Source organism: Chiloscyllium plagiosum, chromosome 2 (genome assembly GCF_004010195.1).
Source record: "Chiloscyllium plagiosum isolate BGI_BamShark_2017 chromosome 2, ASM401019v2, whole genome shotgun sequence".
Taxonomy (NCBI): Eukaryota; Metazoa; Chordata; class Chondrichthyes; order Orectolobiformes; family Hemiscylliidae; genus Chiloscyllium; species Chiloscyllium plagiosum.
In genome coordinates, this window is record NC_057711.1 from 950139 (window position 1) to 973190 (window position 23052).

Consider the following 23052-nt stretch of genomic DNA (forward strand, 5'->3'; position numbering starts at 1 on the left):
TTTGGGAAAGCAAATCTTAGCAGGACTTGTACACTTAATGATAAGGTCCTAGAAATTGTTGCTAAACAGAGAGACCTTGGGAGTGCAGGTTCATAGCTCCTTCAAAGTGGGAGTCACAGGTAGATCGGATAGTGAAGAAGGCATTTGGTATGCTTTCCTTTATTGGTCAGAGTATTGAGTACAGGAGTTGGGAGGTCATGTTGCAGCTGTACAGGACATTGGTTAGGCCACTGTTGGAATATTGCGTGCAATTCTGGTCTCCTTTCTATCGGAAAGATGTTGTGAAACTTGAAAGGGTTCAGAAAAGATTTACAAGGTTGTTGCCTGGGTTGGAGGATCTGAGCTACAGGGAGAGGCTGAATAGGCTGGGGCTGTTTTCCATTGGAGCATCAGAGGCTGAAGGGTGACCCTATAGAGGTTTACAAAATTATGAGGGCATGGACAGGGTAAATAGACAAAGTCTTTTCCCTGGGGTCAGGGAGTCCAGAAATCGAGGGCATAGGTTTAGGGAGAGTGGGGAAAGATATAAAAGAGACCGAAGGGGCAACTTTTTCTCGCAGAGGGTGGTACGTGTATGGTATGAGCTGCCAAAGGATGTGGTGGAGGCAACATTTGAGAGGCATTTGGATGGGTATATGAATAGGAAGGGTTTGGAGAGATATGGGTCGGGTGCAGGCAGGTGGGATTAGATTGGGTTGGGATACCTGGTCGGCATGGATGGGTTGGACCGAAGGGTCTGTTTCTATGCTGTACATCTCTATGACTCTATGACTATCCATTTTGTTCAAGGTTCTCAGATGAAGACATGAGGAGAACTTGTCAGCCTGCTGTTACAACAATTTACTCAGCACCACTTTCCTCATGATTCCAAATTGTTTGAGTTCGTCCTTCTCTCCCTTCCATCTCCCTGACTTATATGTATTCCTGGGTTGTTATTTATATCCTTTACAGTGAAAACCAATGCAAAATACATGCTCCATTCATCTGCCATCTCCTTATTTTAAGTTATTAATTCACCAGGTCAGTTTCTATAAAACCAGCATTCACTTGAACTGTTCACCTTGCCAGATATCTTTGGAAACTCCTTGCAACCTACTTTTGTTTTTCTAGCTAGTTAGCTTTCTTACACTAATTTTTCTTTCTGTATTAATCTTTTAGTCATTGTTGTTTAATTTTAATACTATCTTTACATTATTATTTGACCGTGGTGATGGGTCTTCCCTTTGGTATTCTTTTTGAATTGAATTCTGTGTATATTGAAATATCAGTCACTGCATCTGTGTTGATCTTTTAATTTTCAGGTTCGCTGTCACTCTGCTCCTGTGTCATCATCTTGCTCTTATTTAAATTTAAAATACTACACTTGGATCCACTACACTATCTCTTAAATCAGATGTACAATTCACTTGTATAATAATTGCTGTTACCCAAGAGTGCAGTCACTGAGGCCATCAGTTTATCCTATTTTGTTGCAGAATACCAAATCTAATGTACCTTAAGCAACCTACAACAGTGGCAGGCTGGAAGATTGGGAAACTTCCAAATATAAACAAAGAGATACTTTTAAAAAACAAATAAGAGGAGCGAAAGTAAATTATGAAAGAGAACCTGCACGAAATATCAAAAAGAATAGCAAAAGCTTCTCTCGGTTTACAAAAGGGAAGATTAGATTAGATTCCCTACAGTGTGGAAACAGGCCTTTCGGCCCAACCAGCCCACACCAACCCTCCGAAGATTTAAACCACCCGGATCCATTTCGCTCTGACTAGTCTACCTAACACTATGGGCAACTTAGCATGGCCAATTCACCTGACCTGCACATCTTTGGACTGTGGGAGGAAACCGGAGCACCCGGAGGAAACCCACACAGATATGGGGAGAACGTGCAAACTCCACACACAGTCTCCCGAGGTTGGAATCAAACCTGGGACCCTGGCATGTGAGGCAGCAGTGCTAACCACTATGCCATTGAATGTAATGCCCTTATTCAAAAAGGGAGGGAGGCAATATGTGGGAAATTATAGACCAGCTAGTTTAACGTCTGTTGTTGGGAAAATATTACAATCAATTATCAAGGAAGCAATCTTTGGAAAGTCAAAACACTATCCGTTAGAGTAAGCATGGGTTTTATGAAGGATAAATCATGTTTGATTCATTTGCTAGAGTTCTTTGAAGATGTAACAAGCAAAGTGGACAATGGGGATGCTGTCAATGTAACCAATCTGGACTTCCGGAAAGTGTTCAATAAGGTGCCGCGCTAAAAGTTAACTCATAAGGTTGCATCATACGGAATTAGGGGTAATTTATTAGCTTGGATAAGTGACTGGCTGATGGACAGAAGACAGAGTTGGGATAAATGGGTTTTTTTTCTGGATGGCAAGAAGTAACTAGTGGGGTGCCACAGCGTTCGGTCCTTGGACCCCAGCTATTCACAATCTACATTAACGACTTTGATCAGGGATAGAAGACTCGCGGCCAAATTTGCAGATGACACAAAAAATAGGTGGGACGGTAAATTGCAATGAGGAAATAAGCTTACAAATGGATATAGATAGGTAAGGAGAGTGGGCCTAAATGTGGGAGAGGGGGTTTAACATGGATAAGTGTGAGGTCATGCATTTTGGTCGGAAAATGGGAAGGTGACCTATTGTCTAAACTGGGAGAGACTTCAACTTCCTACAGTACAGAGGATCATTTGTCAGTCACAGAAAATTATCATGCAGGTATAGCAGATAATAAAGTGGATTTAATGTTGGCTTTTTATAGCTAAAGGATTAGAATATAAAGGTAAGGAAATATTGTTGCAATTGTACAAGGTACAAGAAGAATAGAGGCATGGACTATTTTCTAAATGGGGAGAAAATTTTGAAATCTGAAGTGCAAAGGGACAGGTTTCTTTTAAGGTAAACTTGCAGGTTGAGTCGGTAGTTAGGAAGGCATATACAATGTTGTCATTCCTATCGAAAGGACTAGAATATAAAAGCAGAGCTATACTTCTGAGGCTTTATAAATCTCTAGTCAGACCACATTTGGAGTATTGTATGCAGTTTTGGGCCCTGTATCTCAGGAAGGATGTACTGGCCCTGGAGCGTGTTCAGAGGAGGATCACAAGAATTGTCCCAGGAATGAAAAGCTTAACTTATGAGGAAAGTTTGCAGACTCTGGGACTATACGCGATGGAGTTTAGAATGATAAGGGGAGATCTAATTGAAACTTCCAGAATACTGAATGGCCTGGACAGAATGGATGTAGGGATGATGATTCCATTGGCAGGAGAGGCAAGGACCCGAGGGCACAGCCTTAAAATAAAGGGAAGACCATTTAGATTTGAGATAAGGAGAAATATCATCGGCCAGAGATCTATGGAATTCATTGCCACAGAAGGCCAGGTCCTTGAGTATATTTAAAACAGAGATAGATAAGTTCTTGATTGCCAAGGAAATCAAAGGTTACAGGGAAAAAGCAGGAAAATTAGGTTGAAAAAATCAGCCATGATTGAATAGCAGAGCAGGCTCAATGGGTTGAATGAGATGAAAAATGTGGTGCTGGAAAAACACAGCAGGCCAGGCAGCATCCAAGGAGCAGGAGAATCAACGTTTCGGGCATAAGGGCTCATGTGCGAAATGTTGATTCTCCTGCTCCTCTGATGCTGCCTGGCCTGCTGTGTTTTTCCAGCACCACATTTTTCAACTCTGGTACTCCAGCATCTGCAGTCCTCACTTTCTCTTCAATGGGTTGAATGGCCTAATTTCTGCTCCTATGTCTTATGGCGTTGGTGAAACCTGGAATATTGTGCACTATTTTGGTTCCCTTATTTAAGGAAAGATGTGGCATTGGAGGCAGTTCAGAGGAGGTTCACTAGATTGATCCCAGAGATGATGGTTTGTTGTATGAAGAGAGATTGAACTGTTAAGGCCTATGCTCTGGAATTTAGAAGAATGACGGGAGATCACATTGAGGTATTCAAGATGATAAAAGGTATAAATAAAATAAACATGGAGCTGATGCTTCCTCTTGTGGGGCATTCTAGGATGAGAGGTCGTTGTTTTAAATTTGCTACCCCTTGTCCTAAGACAGAGGTGAGGAAAAACTACTTCCCCCAAAGGATTGTGAATCTGTGAAATTCAAGCCGTTCATCAGGAATGTGGGAGGGGGAAGGGGGCTGAGAGATAAATAGGAGAGTGGGGATGGGGCTGGGGGGAAGGTACCAGGGAAGGCGGTAGGTTGGCACAGGTGGGGGTTGATGGTGATGGGTCAGAGGGGAAGGTTGAGCAGATAGGTGGGAAGGAAGATGGACAGGTAGGACAGTTCAAGAGAGCAGTGCCAAGTTGAAGGGTTGGATCTGGGATGGGGTTTTGGAGTGGGGTGGTAAGAGAGGCGATGACAAAACTGGTGGAGTCAATGTTGACGCTGTGTGGTTGGAGAGTCCCAAGGTGGAACATGAGGCATTCTTCCTCCAGGTGTCGGATGGGTTGGAGTTGGTGATGGAGGAGGCCCAGGATTTGCTAGTCCCTGGCATGGGATGGGAGAAGAAGTTGAAGCGGTCAGCCACAGGGCGGTGGGCTTGTTTGGTGCGTGTGTCCCAGAGATGTTCCCTGAAACATTCCCCAAGTTACTCTCTGGTCAGCTCTGGAAACATGCTGTTCTATGACAGTATCCCAAAAACATTCTGCTTCAGCTAGTCTAACTTTGCCCATTTTCTAATCTATTTGTAAATTAAAATCCTCCATGATTATTGCCATTCATTTCTAATAACCTCCCATTATTTCATGCTCTAATAAAAGTGAAATATTATGGCTGTTGGAAATCTCAACAAGCATGCTGAGTTCTGTAAGAAGTCAGACAGTCTTCACAGAGACGCTGCCAGAACTGCTTATTTTCTCCATTTAATGTAATAGGTTACATTGACTACCCTGTAATCTGTTGGAACTGTTCAAGTTTATTGAATCCTGAAAGATTACCAACTACGTACTCACTGTTTCTAAAGTAGACTACAGAGGAACCTCGATTATCTGAAAGACACGGGCGGGGAATATTTCATTTGGTTAATTGAGTGCTGAATAACATAGGAGGAGAAAGTGAGGTCTGCAGATGCTGGAGATCAGAGCTGAAAGGAGTTCCAGCAACACGTTTTCAGTGCTGAATAACATAGTTCAGCCAAACATCGGGACCTTGCAATCTTGCCAGATAATCCGATATTTGGATAATCGAGGTTCCTCTGTATTTCTAGGGCTATTCCTTAAATTCTGTAGAAAACAGGTTTCAGTCCCTGGGGATTTATTGACCTTTTAATCCCATCAATTTCCCAAAATCATTTCCCTACTAATACTGATTTCCTTCATTTCCTCTCTCGCTAGACCATGTGTTGCCCAATATTTTTGGGACATTATTTGAGTCTTTGTTTGTGAAGACAGAACCAAAATAAGTATTTAATTCATCTGCCATCTTATGCTCCCCATTATAACTTTGCCTGTTTCTGACTGTAAGGGACTTTCAAAGATTGAGAGGTGAAAGCAGATTAGATTCCATACAGTATGGGAACAGGCCCTTTGGCCCAACCAGTCCACACCGACCCTCTGAAGAGTAACCCACCCAGACCCATCTCCTTCTGACTAATGCACCTAACACTATGGGCAATTTAGCATGGCCAATTCACCTGACCTGCGCATCTTTTGAATTGTGGGAGGAAATCGGAGGAAACCCACACAGACACGGGGAGAATGTGCAAACTGGCTGGAATCGAACCTGGGACCCTGGTGCTGTGAGACAACAGTGCTAACCACTGAGCCACCGTGCCACCGTGAGCTCTTTGAACATTACAAACTTCCTACAGGGTGTGACAGGCTGGATGTAAATAAAACGAAATATTGCAGATGGTGGAAATGTGCAATAAAAAGAAAATTCTAGAGAAACTCTTAAGTCTGGCAGCATCTCCAAAGAGAGAAACGGTTAATGTTTCAAGTCATTGTAGCCTCTGAATGTTGAGTTTATTTCCCCCTCACAGATACTGCCAGACCTGCTGAGTTTCATACACTGAGCATAGATCGAATGTTTTCTCTGACTGGTGACTCTAGAACCAGGGGCTATAATTTTAGAATAAGAGGTAGGCCATTTAAGGCCGAGATGACGAGTAATTGTTTCACTCAGATGGTGGTGAATCTTTGGAATTCTGTATACCAGGGACCAGTAAGCTCAGTCAATGATTAGATACAAGACAGAAATCAAGAGGTTTCTGAACACTAATGATATTGAGGGACATGGAGATTGTGTGGGAAATTGGCGTTGAAGTAGAAGATCAGCGTGACCTAATTGAATGTTGAGCTGAGTGGCCTATGGTTGTTATATTTTTTAAGATGGAGGTGGTGTGGAGTGGAGTCCAGAGGTCAGTATTGGAACCCTTACTTACCCTATGTGAGAGATGTATATTGATGACCTAGTTCTTGGTGTGCAGGTAACCGTTCAGAGTTTGTGAATAAAACAAAATTTGAAGTATTGTAAACTGAGCAGAACTCCAAAAGTTGGAGTGGGTGAATAGGCGACAGATGAAGTTCAAAACAGAGAAGTGCATTTGGAAAGACTATTTCATTGCAAGTAATCAGCATGGCTTTGCGCTTTGAAGGTCATGCCTCACAAATTTGTTAGAGTTCTTTGAAGTAGCCAGGGAGGTTGACAAGAGCAAGGTGGTAGACATAGTCTGTATGGATTTCATTAAGGCTTTTGATAAGGTTCCACATGATAGGCTGATCTGGAAGGCTAGGAGAAAGTGAGGTCTGCAGATGCTAGAGATCAGAGCTGAAAATGTGTTGCTGGAAAAGCGCAGCAGGTCAGGCAGCATCCAAGGAGCAGGAGAATCGACGTTTTGGGCATGAGCCCGTCTTCAGGAAAGCTAGATCACACAGGAAAAAAAGGAGAGCTGGCAAATTGGATACACAATTAGCTTGATGGTAGGAAACAGAAGATAATAATGGAAGAATGCTTATTGGAGGCCTATGACTAGTGGTGGTACCTCAGGATTGGTGCTGGGTCCAATGCTGTTATCTATATCAATGATTGGATGAGAATGTACAAGGCATGATTTGTAAGTTTGCAGATGACACTAAAATAGGTGGAATCGTGGAGAGTGAGGGAGGTTATCAGAAATTGCAGCGGGATCTCGATCAGCTGGTGAAGTGGGTCAAGAAATGGCAAATGGAGTTTAATATAGATGTGTGAGGCCACGCATTTTGGAAAGTCGAATCAAGATTGGAGTTTCATGGTGAATGGTAGGGCCTTAAGGAATGTAGTGGAACAGAAAGATCTTGGAGTTCAGGTTCACAGTTCTCTGAAAGTGGAGTCCCAGGTAGACAGGGCAATGAAGAAGGCTTTTGGCACACTGGCCTTCATCAGTCAGGATTTTGAATATAGAAGTTGGGAAGTTATGTTGCATTTATTCAGGACATTGCTGAGGCCACACTTGGAGTATTGTGTTCGATTTTGGTCACCTTGCCATTAAGAAGGATGTTATTAAACTGGAAAGTGTGCAGAAGAAATTTACAAGGATGTTGGCTGGATTCAAGGGACTAAGTTACAGGGAGAGGTTGGATAAACTAGGACTTTAGATCGTAGAAGACTGAGGGAGAAACTTACAAAAGTGTATAAGATCATGAGAGGCACGGATAGGATGAATGCACTCAGTCTTTTTCCTAGAGTTGGGGAATGGAGGATTAGTGGGCATCAGTTTAAGGTTAGAGGGGAAAGAATAAAAGGGAATCTGAGGGGCAACTGTTTACACAGAGGGTGGTACGCATATGGAATGAGCTGCCAGCAGAAGTGGTGGAGGTTAATAACATTAATAACATTTAAAAGGCATTTAGACAAATACATTGACAGGAAAGATTTAGAAGGATATGGCGGAAATGAGGACTGCAGATGCTGGAGATCAGAGTCCAGATTAGAGTGGTGCTGGAAAAGCACAGCAGGTCAGGCAGCATCTGAGGACCAAGAAAATCGACGTTTCAGGCAGGAGCCCTCCGGGATGGAGGGATAAATGGGAGGAGGGTGGGGCTGGGAGAAGGTGCAATAGGTGGATGGAGCAGATAGGTGGGAAGGAAGATTGGCAGGTAGGACAGGTCATAAAGATGGTGCTGAGCTGAAAGGTTGGAACTGGGGTAAGGTGGGGGAAGGGGAAATGAGGAAACTGGTGAAGTCCACATTGATGCCCTGGGGTTGAAGTGTTCCGAGGCGGAAGATGAGGCGTTCTTCCTCCAAGCATCGGGTGGTGAGGGAGTAGTGGTGGAGGAGGCCCACGACCTGCATGTCATTGGCAGCGTGGGAGGGGGAGTTGAAATGTTCGGGCTAAAACTTGCCCTCCAGTCCAGGCAGCATCCTGGTAAATCTCCTCTGCACCCTCCCTAAAGCTTCCACATCCTTCCTATATTATGCTACCATGAAGCCACTGACTCTCTTTTATCCCTTTTATGCTATAAACTCAACCTTTGCTGAAGGTCTGTTGTGCGGCACTCTATCAAATGCCTTTAAAAAGTCTGTCTACAACATGTCAACAGCATTGCCCTTTTTTAGAGCTAACACTTCCAATCCAGTGACCCTTCCTCAGAACTGGGTTAACTGATTTCTCTCCACCGATGCTGCCAGATCTGTTGAGCTTTTCCAGCAATTTCTGTTTTTGTTTCTAAATTTCCACATCCACCGTTCTTTTGGGTTTTATTTGCCCTTTATTAGCCTTCCCTGCTTCATAATGTGTGATGCTTCAAACCTTATCTTTCTTTTTCAGATATAATGTTGCAGGTTTCCAAGACCACATAGGACAAATGGATTCCATTTTATGAAAAGCTGCATTATTGTTGGTTCTCAAAATGAATAACTTCATATTTTTGATAAATTTCACATACCATGTATCTTCCCACTTCACTCCCCTTGAAGTGTGTGACTGTCCTCGTTATTTGGAGTTGAGAGTTTAAGGGTATAATCAGCCAAGTAGCTAAGGACCGGAGAAAGTGAGGACTACAGATGCTGAGATCAGAGTCAAAGAGTGTGGTGCTGGAAAATCTCAGCAAGTCAGGCAGCATCCGAGGAGCAGGAGAGTCAACGTTTGGGGCATTAGCCCTTCATCAGGAATGCCTGAAACGTCAACACTCCTGCTCCTCAGATGCTATCTGACCAACTGTGCTTTTCCAGCACCACATTCTTCGACTCTAATCTCAGCATCTGTAGTCCTCACTTTCTCCGGTCCTTGTTATTTATTATGTTTCCTGATTTTGTGTGATCTGCAAATTTTACACTGCTCTGCTTATCCATTCTTGTTGACTTTCTTTCAGTTTAAAACGCTGATGGAACACTTGGATCCTGATGAAGAGGATGAAGATGGGGAAGTGTCTGCCAGCACTGCAGCCCGTAATAAGGCAATCAACGCACTTCTTGGAGCAAGTAGCCCAAAAAACAATGCAGAAACTGATGATGAGGAGAGTGATGGAGAGGAGCGAACTGGTGGAGGCATTGCAGGGGTAAGGAATCGAACAGGAGTTGGTGTCATGGCCTATATAACAACAAAATTGATGTCCTTTTGAGTTCAATTTCTCCCCATTTGCCTTCCCCATCTGAATTAATTTGCTTATAAATCTTATAATGTATTTAAAAACCATGATGCAGTTCTCCAAGTTCTTTGGGACTTGGATCTTCATCCCTCTAATTTAGAGGTTCAGCCGTACCCCACTGTGTGCGACTGACCATTTCAGATTGCCCAAGTGTCTCTCCACTGACCCTATTACGAACTGAACTTTGATTTCAAACTTTTTCTCCAAAAGTGTCAAAGATTTTGATTAATTATGGGCATTTCATAAAGTGGCTCTTGGATTGTTTATTAGGAAGTCTAGCACGAAGTATTCATTTGGCTTATTTGCATTTCATGCCCTTGGTAATAAATGGAGCTTAAGTGAGTAGGCAAATGGAGTTTAATGTGGAAATCCTGAGAAGTTCTTCACTTTGGCAAATGCAAAAAATTAAGTAAAGAGACAAAGCCAAAAACTTCAACGCAGAGAGGACTGGTCTGGGTATCCTTGGAGGTGAATCCCACAAAATTAGCGCATAGATCAAATCTAAATAGGAATATTTGTCTTTAGTGCAAGATGGATGTGGCACAAAATGGATAAGTCTTTCCACAACTGCACAGGGCATTGGTGAGGCTGCATCTGAAATACTTGTTGAGTTTTGGTCTCCTTATTTAATGACGGATACATATTTTTAATCAACCTATTCAGAGATGTTACTTTTTCTTTATTTCCACCTGTTAGTTTGTCTATACTGGGGAAGTTGCTGGAGTAAGTCATGAAGGAGCAGATAACTGAACACTGGGGAAAACAAAGCTCAATTCACCAGTGTCAGCACAGCTTCAAGAAGGTCAAGTCATATAGTCCTACAGCACAGGACAAGCACTTGGCCTATATCTTTCTAAACCTTTCCTGTCCGTGTATTTGTCCACTTGCCTTTTAAATGTTGTTTAATATTCCCGCCTCAACCACTTTCACTGGCAGCTCATTCCATGTGCGTACCACTGTCTGTGTTTAAAAAAAATTGCCCCTCAGGTTCCCTTTTATTCTTTCCCATCTAACCTTTAAACTGATGCCTTCTCGACCTCAATACCCCAACCCTGGGAAAAAGAGAGTGCATTCAGTCTCGTACTCTCTAAGGAAAACAGTTCTAGCTTGTTTGACCATCTCCCTACACCTCAGACCCTTGAGTCCAGGCAACATTCTTGTAAATTTCTTCTGCACTTTGCCCAGTTTAATAACATCCTTCCTATAATATAGTGACCGAAATTAAACACAATTCGTGCTTGACAAATATGCTGGAGTTCTTTAAGGGTATAACCAGCCAAGTAGCTAATGGAATCCAATGGATATGATATATCTAGACTTCCAGGAAGCATTAAAGACTGATCCAGAAGGCCAAATCTCTGGCTTAAGGATAGAGTATTAGCTTGGATAGAGGATTGGCTGACTGATAGAAAGCAAAGGGCCAGATAAATGAATCCTTTTCTGAACTGTAACAAGTGTGGTGCTATAGAGTGAAACAGACCCTTCGGTTCACCTAGACTATGTCAACCATAATCCCAAACTAAACTATTTCCCACCAGCCTACGCTTGGTCCACATCCATTTGAACGTTTCTTATTCATGTACTTACTTAAAAGACATTTGGATGTTGTAACTGTACCTGCATCCTCTGTACTCTAGAAGTTCATTTCAGACACTGATCACTCTCTTTTTAAAAAAAAAATTCCCCTTTGGGTCTTTTTAAAATCTTTCTCCTCTCACCTTAAAAATATGCCCCTAGTCTTGAAATCCCAGAGAGGGAAAAGTCACCTGCCATTCACCTTATCTGTATCCCTCATGATTTTATAAACCTTTATAAGGTCATCCCTCAACCTCCTTCGCTCCAGTGGAAACAGGTCCCAGCCATTACTTATAACTCAAACCTTCCACTCCAGACAACATCATTGTAAACATTTTCTGGACCCTCTCCAGCTAAATAACATCCTTCCTAAAACAGATCGACTCAAACAGGACGTAGTACAAAGAGAACAAGGAACAAAGAAAATTTACAGCCCAGGAACAGGCCCTTCGGCCCTCCAAGCCTGAGCCGATCCAAATCCACTGTCTAAACCTATCGCCCAATTCCTAAGCATCTGTATCTCTCTGCTCCCCACCGACTTATGCATCTGTCCAGATGCACTTTAATTGTATCTATCGGGCCTGCCTCTACTACCTCTGGTGGCAACGCGTCCCAGTCATCTAGCTCCCTCTGTGTAAAGTACTTTCCATGTGTATCCCCATTAAACTTTTCACCTCTCACCTTGAATGCATGACCTCTCGTTATTGAATCCCTCACCCAGGGAAAAAGCTAATCTCTATCCACCCTGTCTATACCCTTCGTGATTGAATTGAATTCATTGTCACGTGTACTGAGGCACAGTGAAAAGCTTTGTATTGCACGCAATACAGGCAGATGACAGAGTTAAGTAGCAGAGATAAGTAAATAAAGAGCAGCAAAAGCAAAAACACAGGTACAGGTGATTTTATAGACTTCAATCAGGTTCCCCCACCCCCATGTCCATTGTACCCTGAAGGTGGCTGCACAGGTGGATAGAGTGGTCAAGAAGGCATAGGGTATGTTTGCTTTCTTATTGAGTATAAGAGCTGGCAAGTCATGTTAAAATTATACAAGACTTTGGTTCGGCCACATTTAGAATACTGTGTACAGTTCTGGTTGCCACATTACCAAAAGGATGTGGACGCTTTGGAGAGGATTCAGAGAAAGTTTACAAGGATGTTGCCTGGTATGGAAGGTGCTAGCTATGAAGAGAGGTGAGTAGGTTAGGATTGTTTTCATTAGAAGAAAGGAGATTGAGGGGAGACCTGATTGAGGTCTACAAAATCTTGAAGGGTATAGACGGTAGATAGAGGGAGGCTTTTTCCTAGGGTGAAGGAATCAGTAATGAGAGGTCACGCTTTCAAGGTGAGAGGTGAAAAGTTTAAGGGGGATACATGCGGCAAGTACTTTACACAGAGGGTGGTGGGTGCCTGGAACGTGATGCCACCAGAGGTAGTAGAGGCAGGCACGGTAAATTCATTTAAGATGCGTCTGGACAGATGCATGAGTCGGTGGGGAGCAGAGGGATACAGATGCTTAGGAATTGGGCGATGGGTTCAGACAGTGGATTTGGATCGGCTCAGGCTTGGAGGGCCGAAGGGCCTGTTCCTGGGCTGTAAATTTTCTTTTTTGTTCTTGTTTTTTGGGATGAAGCCTTTTGGCACACTGGCCTTCGTCAGTCAGGGCATTGAGTTTGGAGATTGGGAAGTTATGTTGCAGTTGTACAGGATGTTGGTGAGACCGCACTTGGAGCATTGTGTTCAGTTTTGGTCACCTAGCTATAGGAAGGATGTTGCCAAGGCTCAAGAGACTGAGTTATAGGAAGACGTTGGACAAGATAGGACATTTTTCTTTAGAGCATAGGAGACTAAGGGGAAATCTTATAGAAGTGTATAAGATCATGAGAGGCATAGACAGGGTGAATGCAAGCAGTCTTATCACGGGGTGGGGAATTGACCAGTTTAAGCTGAAGGGCCTGTCTCCATGCTGCAGGACTCTTTAACTCTCCCTTATCATTCCCAGCCTCTCCAACTGCGTATAAACTCTATACTCACAGGTCTCTAGTTTCAACGCTTCTCCTTCCATCCACAGGGTTCAGTTCTCAGATCTCAACTAGTTGCAATCTATTTAATTATTACATTAAATTACTTAGTGTGGAAACAGGCCCTTCGGCCCAACATGTCCACACTGACCTTCCAAAGAGCAACCCATCCAGACCCATTCCCCTAAATTTACCCCTTCACCTAACACTACGGGCAATTTAGTATGGCCAATTTACCTGACGTGCACATCTTTGGACTGTGGGAGGAAACCGGAGCACCCGGAGGAAACCCACACAGACACGGGGAGAACGTGCAAACTCCACACAGACAGTTGCCTGAGGTGGGAATTGAACCCTGGTCTCTGCTGCTGTGAGGCAGTAGTGCTAACTACTGTGCCACCGTGCTGCCCTTAACTGCAAGGACAAAGTGTAACTAAGCAAAGTTCGTGGATGCTACTAAAATTGGTGGGAACGCAGGAAGTGATGAGGAAATGGAGTTTACAGGTGGACATTGGTAGTCTTGGAGAATGGGTCAGAATCTGGCAGATGGAGTTTAATCTCAGTAAGGTTATCCATCTTGGCTGGAAAAACAAAAGGGCAAATTATTATTCAAATGAGAAGCAGATTACAAGTGTGCCAATGCATATCAGAAAGTGGATATGCAGGTGCAGCATAAAATAAGAAAGGCAAATGGAATCCTAACATTTATTGCAAAAGGATTGGAATGTATAAGTGAAGAAGTGTTGTTACAGTTATATACATTTCAAACAGTGTGTCCAGTTTTGGTCTGCTACTGCAGCTTGATCCCAGGGATGAAAGGACTGTCATACGAGGAGCAGTTCAATAGCTTGGGCTTGTACTCACTGGAGTTCAGAAGAATGAGGGGATGGAGGGGGGATATAAAATGCTAAGGTGGACATGGAACAGATGTTCCCCCATGTGGGACAGTCTCAAACAAGAGGGTACAGGTATAGAGTGAGAGGAGGTAGGTTTAAAAAGATGAGAAACTGCTTCTCTCAGAAGGTTGTGAATCTGTGGAACTCACTGCCCCAGAGTGCACTGGAGGCAGAATAAATCAGTAGATTTGAGAAAGAAACAGATAAGTTTCTGATCCAAAGCAGGATAAAGTGTGATGGGGAGCAGGCAGGAAATTGGGGTTGAGACCAGGGTGAGATCAGCTGTGATCACGTTAAATGGCAGAGCAAGCTCGAAAGGTTTATTTGTCCACTCCTGCTTCAAATTCCTAGGGAATCTGTTTTTCAAATCAATCTGTTCAGAAAATTTCTTTCTTATCTCTGGAGCAAGTAGATCTTGAACCTCAGCCTCCTGGCTCAGAGAGAAGGGCACTACAGGGTAATTGAAATCTTCTAAAACTCTTCCCCGTGGACGAAAGAAGGCTTGGATATTGAATATATTTGGGCAAAGTTCCACTGAATTTTGTTTGCCAAGGAGTGGAGAGTTATGGGGGACGGGCAGGAGTAGAGTGAAGGCTGCAATCAGATCGCATGGAATGGCAGACAAAGTCTACTACTGTTCCTATAATAATTTTATTTGGATTCAAGAGGACATAACGAAGGACAATCGTTAACTGTCTATCTGTATTTGGTACATTGTATTCTCCTGGTTCCCATTTTCCCCTGCTGTCATTCAAACACTGTTACCTGTACTTCTCGAAGGGCCCAGTGCTGCTGTTCAGACATGCTCACCTTCTTGGGGTCTAATGTTGATGTTTAGTTCCTTTTACTTAGGTAGCTGTCTGTATTTTTTGGAGTCATGTGCTGTCATTCAACTACATTTTAACAAATCCCTTCTCTTTCCAATCATCTCTAAGGCAACCAGAAGATCTAAAAGATTGTCTGACCCAGGGGATCTTGGAGCTCAGCTACATGAAGCTGTGGAAGTAATGGATGTGATTGCCATCTGCTGCCCCAAATATAAAGACCGGCCCCAGATTGCAAGAGTTGTGGAAAAGACCAGCAGTGGTTTCAGTGTTCATTGGATGGCCGGTTCATATAGTGGCTCCTGGACAGAGGCTAAACGCAGAGAGGGCCGCAAACTGGTGCCTTGGGTTGACAGTATCAAAGAGTCGGACATCATTTACAAGAAAATTGCTCTGACAAGTGCAAATAAGCTGACTAACAAAGTTGTTCAGACTTTACGATCGCTGTATGCAGCAAAGGAAGGATCTTCCTGCTAACACAACTAAAACTGCAGCCAAATTCACAGCAGTGAGGAGAATTAACTTGGGGCTAAAAGACCATATTCTGACAACACTTACGAAATGTATGGTTTCACAGTCTGCAAAACTCTACTGGGATCCAGACCCGGAGACAGACGAGAAGAAAGCAATTGTCAGATACCATTTTCTCGTGGGAGCTTCCTTCGCTGTTGTACAGCCGAACCTTCTTGATTGATTTTAACTCCCACTGTATTATAGTTTAACAAAACAAAAAATTGTTTATATCTTGGAAAAAGAATTCTGTTTAAAAATAAAAGTTAAGTGAATGTTGGAATTTAGTCTGTTAATGTTCTTAATAAAGTGTTCTTGGAGTTTAACCTAGCAGCAATGGCTTTCTTTAGTGTAGCAGAAGTTCCAGAGAGAAGTTATTTTACAGGATGTACAATGCCAGACTGTGCTGGATATAATTTATTCTAATGAAAGCATGCAGTATCTGTGACCTACATGGGAGATTTTATTTGATTTTTTTTGTTTTGTAAATGTAGATTTAAATGTATTAGGGTCACTCTGGCAAAACAAGAAAAAAGGGATCCCCAGCCAAAACAAACTGGCGGAACAAATACTGCAATAAATTTTTTACCTCTCTTTGTTACCTGTCTGTTTCCAGTTGGTTGTGTTTTTTATGTCAAGTGCATGTGTAGGAGGTTTAAATTTCCTCAATATTGGTAAAAAAAATTCTGTAAAAAAAAACTAAACTATTGCTTTTTTTCATTCATTTCATCTGTGCACAGATTAATCATCTTTGGCTATTCATTTCCAATAGATTGAGCCTAACAAGGAAATTGGAACCTCTACACATCTGTTTAAGAGTAGTAGAGAGCAGCCTTAGTCTATGGTCACTAAGTTGGCCGTATGTTCACTATTTATTAGTCTTTCAAAGGCTGCCCAGCTTGGGAAATAAGTTTAATGTGTATTAGTTAGGCAAATCTGGTTCAACTGTGTTATGACTGTCCTTTGTCTGGCTGTATCTAGACTGACAGAAAATCACTGGTGACACCAATATCTCAGTAAGGAGCCAAGGTAAAACTGTGAATAGCTGAGAGAAATGCAACTAACAGCAATATTAGAAGTTCTTATTTTATGGAAGAATTAGATTTATATCCTGGAGATTCCTGTATGATCTGTTTGCTTGGTTGATTGTGGGGATACTCAGAGCAGGTATACCAACGTAGATTGAGTTTTTCACACTGTCTCCTCACTCCTTCAGTGATTTAAACCTTATTGAGGAAGAAAACTACCAATTATGTCAGTTACCAGGCACAGAGCATTTTATAGGTTTAAACTTGACACTTTATTAAATACACCCAATAAATTACAATGATTTTTTTACACCGAGATGTGAATACAGAAATCTGATTACTAGCCCAAAATGCATCCTTCATTCCAAGGGCAGAAAAAGTGCAAGAGCAAAATTAACCAGAAAGAAGAGTCTCTGAAAAATGTACTCCTGAACCCAGGCCCACAGTCCATGCACAAATGGAAATATCAGCACACAACTATCAGTTTTACTCCTGCAGTGAACAGTATAACTGGAAGGAAGGGATGAAAGAACATTTGCACTTCCAAAGAACCCTCCATGACATCAAGATATCCCAAAGCATTTTTACAACCAATAAAGTAATTTTGAAGTAAGTCCAGTCACTGTAGTACGTGGGAAGGGCCTGATCTGCTCTTCCCTTCCCAACAAAACCTCCAACCCCCAGCAGTGGCTGAGGGCAGATAGTGGATTATACTCAAGCAGATGCAAATCTGTGGAACTGACCCTTTGTGCACATTCAGATATCATCAAAGATCCGGCTGCGGGACATCGACAAATACCTTCCACTTGGCTGGTACCTAAATGAACAGGAGCAGGGTAACTAGTGAGTACAAACACAGACTGCAACTCCAGGGTTCACAAAAACTGAAATCAGAATGCTTACAAACAGGCCATTAACTCTTGCCCACCCGAATGCTGCCTGGAACCCACATGCCAATCCCATCCATACATATTGCTCCCATGCTCTTTACCTTCCCAGCTCAGAGTTCTGATCAGGGCAGTCATCACTGAAGGAGTCAGCATTAAAATCCATAGGCTCTGGATCCTGCAGCAACTCCATGCAATCCCTTTCTGACCTACTGTTTGAGCGGGAGTACTTAGTGGAAGCTAAAAAAAAAGTCAGTTAACAAGAATCACTAATTTTCATTGAGAAACTTATACAGGAACAGGTGAAGGGGGATGGGAATTGTGTAGGTATTTGGGAGAAGGAAGAAAAACATAGGAGTCAGAGTGACCAAGAGAAAGTGAATAAGAGAATGGACAGAATGTCTTACCCCGCTTAGTTGCATGCAATGAACTAGGTATTTCAGAGTGAGAGCCCCTGTTCCGCGTGAAATCCTCTTTCTGGTTTCCATAGCGTTCTTTCCATTCCTGCCAAGAAACACAAAAGGACACCCAACATGGAGAAAATGTGAAAACCAGGAAGAAGCAGGCAGGTTTGAGAGTCAAGGACCCACTGCTTACCCTTCGCCGATTCTCCCCATCTTCAAGTCGCTGCCGTTTCCTTTTCTCTGTAACAGAAACATTAAGCATTTGTCAGCGAACCTGTGTTAATCAGAATGCATAACACAACCTCCCAGGAAAACAATGTACAAATGTACAAACACACATCCTTCCCTGCTACAATTTCCATTACAGACACACATCAGAAAAGCCCTGAGCTGAATTTTTAAAATGTAGAGATAATGATGATTCTGATATAAAAAAAACTTCACCTCTTTTAATTAGCTCTTTTCCTTCATCCACAAGGTCAGATGTCATTTCATTATCTCCCATAAATTGTTGGAAGCCAAGGAGATTCAGGCAGCGTGTACCCAGGCTGATGAGAAAAATATCAAACATAAGAAATAGGAACAGGATTAGTCTGTTCAGCCCCTTGAACCTGCTCTCCACCATGTAATAGGATCATGGTTGATCTGATATTGCACATGTCCACTTTTCTGCCTTTTCCCCTTCCCCTGACCAAAAATCTATCTCAGCCTGAAACATACAGAAGGACTCTGCCCCCACCACACTCTGTAACAAGAGGTTCCAAAGACTCAACCCTCAGAAGACATTTCTCCTCATCTCAGTCTTAAATTGGTGCCCCTTTTTTCTGAGACTATGCCCTCTGATCTCCTTGACCATCCCAAACCTCTCAGCATTTACCTTGACAGACCCCTTCTGAATTCTATATGTTTCAATGAGATCACCTCTCATCTTTCTCAACACCAGGGAGTTAGAATCCCATCCGGTTTAGCCTTTGCTCATAAGACAATCCTATACCAGGGATCATCCGAGTGAACCTTCTTTGAACTACCTCCAATAAAATGAGAGCTTTCTTTAAATAAGGGACCAAAACTGCTGACAGTGCTCCAGCTGTGGTCTCCCCAGCACCTCGTACAGTTGCAGTAAGACTTCCCTACTCTTACACGCCAACATTCCATTAGCCCTTCCTGATTAACTGCTGCACATTGGTGTTTCATAAACAGGTAACACAAGTCAGTGAACTTCACATTTTCCCACATTGTACCGTTTACTCAACTTTATCAATACCTCTCTGTGAACGCAAAATAAAACCTAACAACTGCCGATGCTGGAAGAAAATAAAAACACATTGTTAGGAATGGTCTGGCAGCATCTGTGGAGAGAAAGCAGAGTTAACACTTCAGATCCAGAGACCTTTCTTCAGAATGGATTGTGGCTGAGAAAAGATTGGTAAAAATGTTGAAGTTGGGGTGGGGAATAAGCTGTAAGTGGACATGGAGCCCAGAGAGGGGGAAGAAAACAGTTGGGCAAAGGAATGGGTAAACGTCAACCTGGGAGAATACCTGTTAATGAGGACCATTAGTGGCTGACAATGGGTTGTCTGTCGTAGCCTCCGGGACACCTTTTTCTGGATCAGTGGTGCTGGAAGAGCACAGCAATTCAGGCAGCATCCGAAGACAGGCAAAATCGACGTTTCAGGCAAAAGCCCTTCATACCTCCGGGACACCTTTGTCCACTCCTACTCTCACCAGATCCCCCATGAAACTTCTCCTGTAATCACAATGTCTAACACCTGTTTCCTCCTCACTATCCAAGGCCCAAGCCACACCATCCTCGTGAAACAGATGTACCTGCATTTCACTCAATCCAGTTTACTGCATTTGCTGCTCACAATGTAGTCTCCTCTACAATGTGGAGATAAAATACAGACTGGGTAAGCTCTTTGCACAACACTTGCATTCTGACTGTAAAAACAACCCTGAGCTCCCTGTTGCCTGCCTCTTCACCACACCATGTCCTCTGGCCAACATCTCTGTCTCAGACTTGCTGCAGAGTTCCAATGAAGCTCAGTGCAAGCTGCAAGAACAGCATCTCATTTTTTTGCTTCGGGACCCTGCAAACTTTAGGACTCAATATTGCATTCAACCACTTTAGGCCTGAGCGTCTTCTCCCATGTTCTTACCCACAACTCCCACTTAGCCCACCCCTTGTCATCATATGAGCTGCTACCACAAACCACCCATTTGCAACCACTAACAGCAGGGTTTTCAGTTCTTGGATCATTGGGATCACTTATGGGGTAGAGGTGACCTGTACAAAGGCGGTGGGTTGCTCTCGAACTGGTGGGGAACCAAAATCCTTGTGGGGAGATTTGCTAGTGTCACACAGGAGGGTTTAAACTAGTTTGGCAGGGGGGTGGGACTCTGAATAAGACAGGGACCATCGAGAAGTCAGGAGGAAAATACATCAGCCATTGAGAGCAAGTTTACTATTCAGGATAGACAGGGGCACAGTAAAAGGGAGGGAAAATAACTTCTGGTTTAAAGTGCATTTATTTTAATGCACAAGGCCTGACTGGTAAGGCAGATGAGCTCAGAGCATGGATTGGCTCTAGAGCTGGGATACTATAGCCACAACAAAACCATGGCTGAGAGAAGGGCAGGACTGGCAGCTCAGTGTTCCAGGATACAGAAGCTACAGACGTGACAGAAGGACAAGTAAGTGAGGAGGGGGAGTTGACCTTTTGATAAGGGAGGACATAACAACAAGTGCTTAGAGAGGATATAGAGTGCTTAAGGAATCATCAAATGATGATTAGAACTTAGAAACAAGAAGTGGATGGTTTCTCTGCTGGGACTGCAGTATAGACCCCCAAATAGCCAGCAGGTACTAGAGGAGTATATGTGTAGAGAGATTGCAGATACCTGTAGGAAAAATAAAGTAGCATTGGTTGGTGATTTTAATTTCCCCTGTATTGACTGGGCCAACAAGAGTGTAAAAGGCCTGGATGGAGTGGAATTTGTCAAATGTGTCCAAGAAAGTTTCCTAAATCTATATGTAGAAGGCCCTATGTAGGAGGGTGCAACACTGGAGCTCCTCTTAGCAAACAAGGTCAGACAAGTGACTAAACTGTCAGTCGGAGAGCACTTTGGGTCCAGTGACCAGAACTCTCTTAGTTTTAACAGAGGGACCAAGGAGTACAAGTACATAGTTCTTTGAAAGTATTCTACAAGTTAAGTTGCTAAACTAGAGCAGGGCCAATTTTGGGGCCATTAGACAGGATCCACCAGTGGTCAATTCGGTGAGTCTGTTTGAAGAAAAAGGAACGACTGACAAATGGGAGGCTTTTAAAAGTGCGATATCAAGAGTCTAGGGACAATATGTGAAAGGAAAAGTTGACAGGTTTAGGAGTCCCTGTCTGATGAAAAATATTGAGGCTCTGGTCAGGAAAAAGGCGGCGGCATACATTGGGTTTAAGATATCGGGCTCAAGTGAATCCTTAGATGAATATAAAAAGTGCAGGAACACACAAGTGGGAAATCAGAAGAGCAAAAAGAGGTTACAAGATGGACCTAACAGATAAGGTTAAAAATAATCCCAAAAGGTTCGATAGCTATATTGGAGTAAAAGGGTGGGAGGGAGAGAATAGGTCCCCTTAAAGCCCCTTCTGATGAATGGCTGTCTATGTATGCAGCCACAGTAGAAGGGGGGAGATTTTCAATGAATATTTCTCCTCAGTGTTTACTGAGGAGAGAATCATGGATGCTAAAGAAATAAGTGAAACAAGTGGTGATGTTTTGGACCACATACACATTAGCAGAGAGGAGGTGTTTGCAACCCTAAAGCACATTAAGGTGGATAAATCTCCGGGCCTGATCAAGTCCATCCTCAGATGCTGTGAGAGGGTAGGGAAGAAATTGCAGAGGGCCTTGCAGAGATTTTTACTTCATCTTTCGCCACTGGTGAAATTCCAGAAGACTAAAGGCTGGCTAATGTTGTTCCATTGTTTCAGAAAGCTAGCAAAGACATGCCAGAGAACTACAGGTATCAGTGGAAAGCAAGTTGTTGGAGAGGATACGGAGGGACAGGATCAACCAACATTTTGGATGGTCAAGGTCTGATTAGGGATAGCCAGCATGGATTTGTGGACAGGAACTCACGTCTGACAAATCTTTTGAAGTTTTTCAAATACGTAACCAAGAGGATAGAGGATGGTCGGGCAGTGTCTATATGGACTTTAGTAAGGCCTTTGACAAGGTCCCACACAGCAGGTTAGTCATGAAGGTTAGATGGCATGGGATTGAGGGAGAGCTAAATAATTGGATTCAAAAGTGGCTCAATGGTAAGAAAGTAGAGGGTAATGGTTAAAGGCTGTTTCTCAGGAGGCCTGTGACTAGTGGTGTGTTATAGGGGTTGTTGCTGGACATTTGTTAATTGTTATTTACATAAATAATCTGGATGTGAATGTGCAAAGCATGAATAGTAAGTCTGTGAATGATACAAAATTAGGAGGTATCGTTAATAGCGAGGAAGGTTATCAAAAATTACAGAAGGATCTTAATCAGGTGGGGAAGTGGGCTAAGGATTGGCAAATGCAATTCAGTACAGATAAGTGAGGTATTGCACTTTGGGAAGTCAAACCAAGGTAGGACTTGTACAGTAAACAGTAAGGTCCTGGAGGAGTGTTGTGGAAGAGAGGGACCTAGGAGTACAAGTACATAGTTCTTTGAAAGCGACAGAGGTAGACAGGGTGGTGAAGATGGCATTTAGCATACTGGCCTTCATCAGTCGAGACATTGAGTATACAATGTATGGGATGTTATGTTAAAGTTGTGTAAGTTGTTGGTGAGGCCACAGTTGGTGTATTGTGTGCAGTTTTGGTCATCCTGTCATCGAGTCAGAGATGTACAGCACAGAAATAGACCCTTCGGTCCAACTCGTCCATGCTGACCAGATATCCCAACCTAATCTAGTCCCATTTGCCAGTACTTGGCCCATGTCCCTCTAAACCCTTTCTATTCAAATACCCATCCAGATGCCTTTTAAACGTTGCAATTGTACTAGCCTCTACCACCTTTTCTGGCAGCTCATTCCATACACATACCATCCTGTGTGTGAAACAATTGCCCCTTAGGTCTCTTTTATACCTTTCACCTCTCACCCTAAACCTATGCTCTCTAGTTCTGGACTCCCCGACCCCAGGGAAAAGACTGTGTATTTACCCTATCCATGTCCCTCATGATTTTATAAACCTCGAGAAGGTCACCCCTCAGCCTCCGACGCTCCAGGGAAAACAGCCCCAGCCTGTTCAGCCTCTCCCTGTAGCTCAGATCCTCCAACC

General features: G+C 43.1%; 2 protein-coding genes across 5 annotated transcripts in view; one reads left to right on the forward strand and one right to left on the reverse strand.

Moving 5' to 3' along the window:
• Positions 1-16016, forward strand: part of LOC122556264 (nipped-B-like protein) — a 536293-nt gene extending 520277 nt beyond the window's left edge. For all 4 annotated transcript variants that reach the window (XM_043702895.1, XM_043702901.1, XM_043702914.1 and 1 more), the window contains 2 exons: positions 9315-9500; positions 15017-16016. In XM_043702895.1, the coding sequence (XP_043558830.1) occupies positions 9315-9500; positions 15017-15382 (552 nt within the window). In that variant the 3' untranslated portion in view covers positions 15383-16016. The remainder of the gene's footprint in view (positions 1-9314; positions 9501-15016) is intronic.
• A 680-nt stretch (positions 16017-16696) lies between these two features.
• The window catches only part of lmbrd2b (LMBR1 domain containing 2b), a 75877-nt gene continuing 69521 nt past the window's right edge, over positions 16697-23052 (reverse strand). The window contains exons 15-19 of the mRNA XM_043702925.1: positions 18179-18282; positions 17928-17974; positions 17738-17834; positions 17435-17570; positions 16697-17260 (exon numbers count right to left, since the gene is read on the reverse strand). Of these exons, the coding sequence (XP_043558860.1) occupies positions 17200-17260; positions 17435-17570; positions 17738-17834; positions 17928-17974; positions 18179-18282 (445 nt within the window). The 3' untranslated portion in view covers positions 16697-17199. The remainder of the gene's footprint in view (positions 17261-17434; positions 17571-17737; positions 17835-17927; positions 17975-18178; positions 18283-23052) is intronic.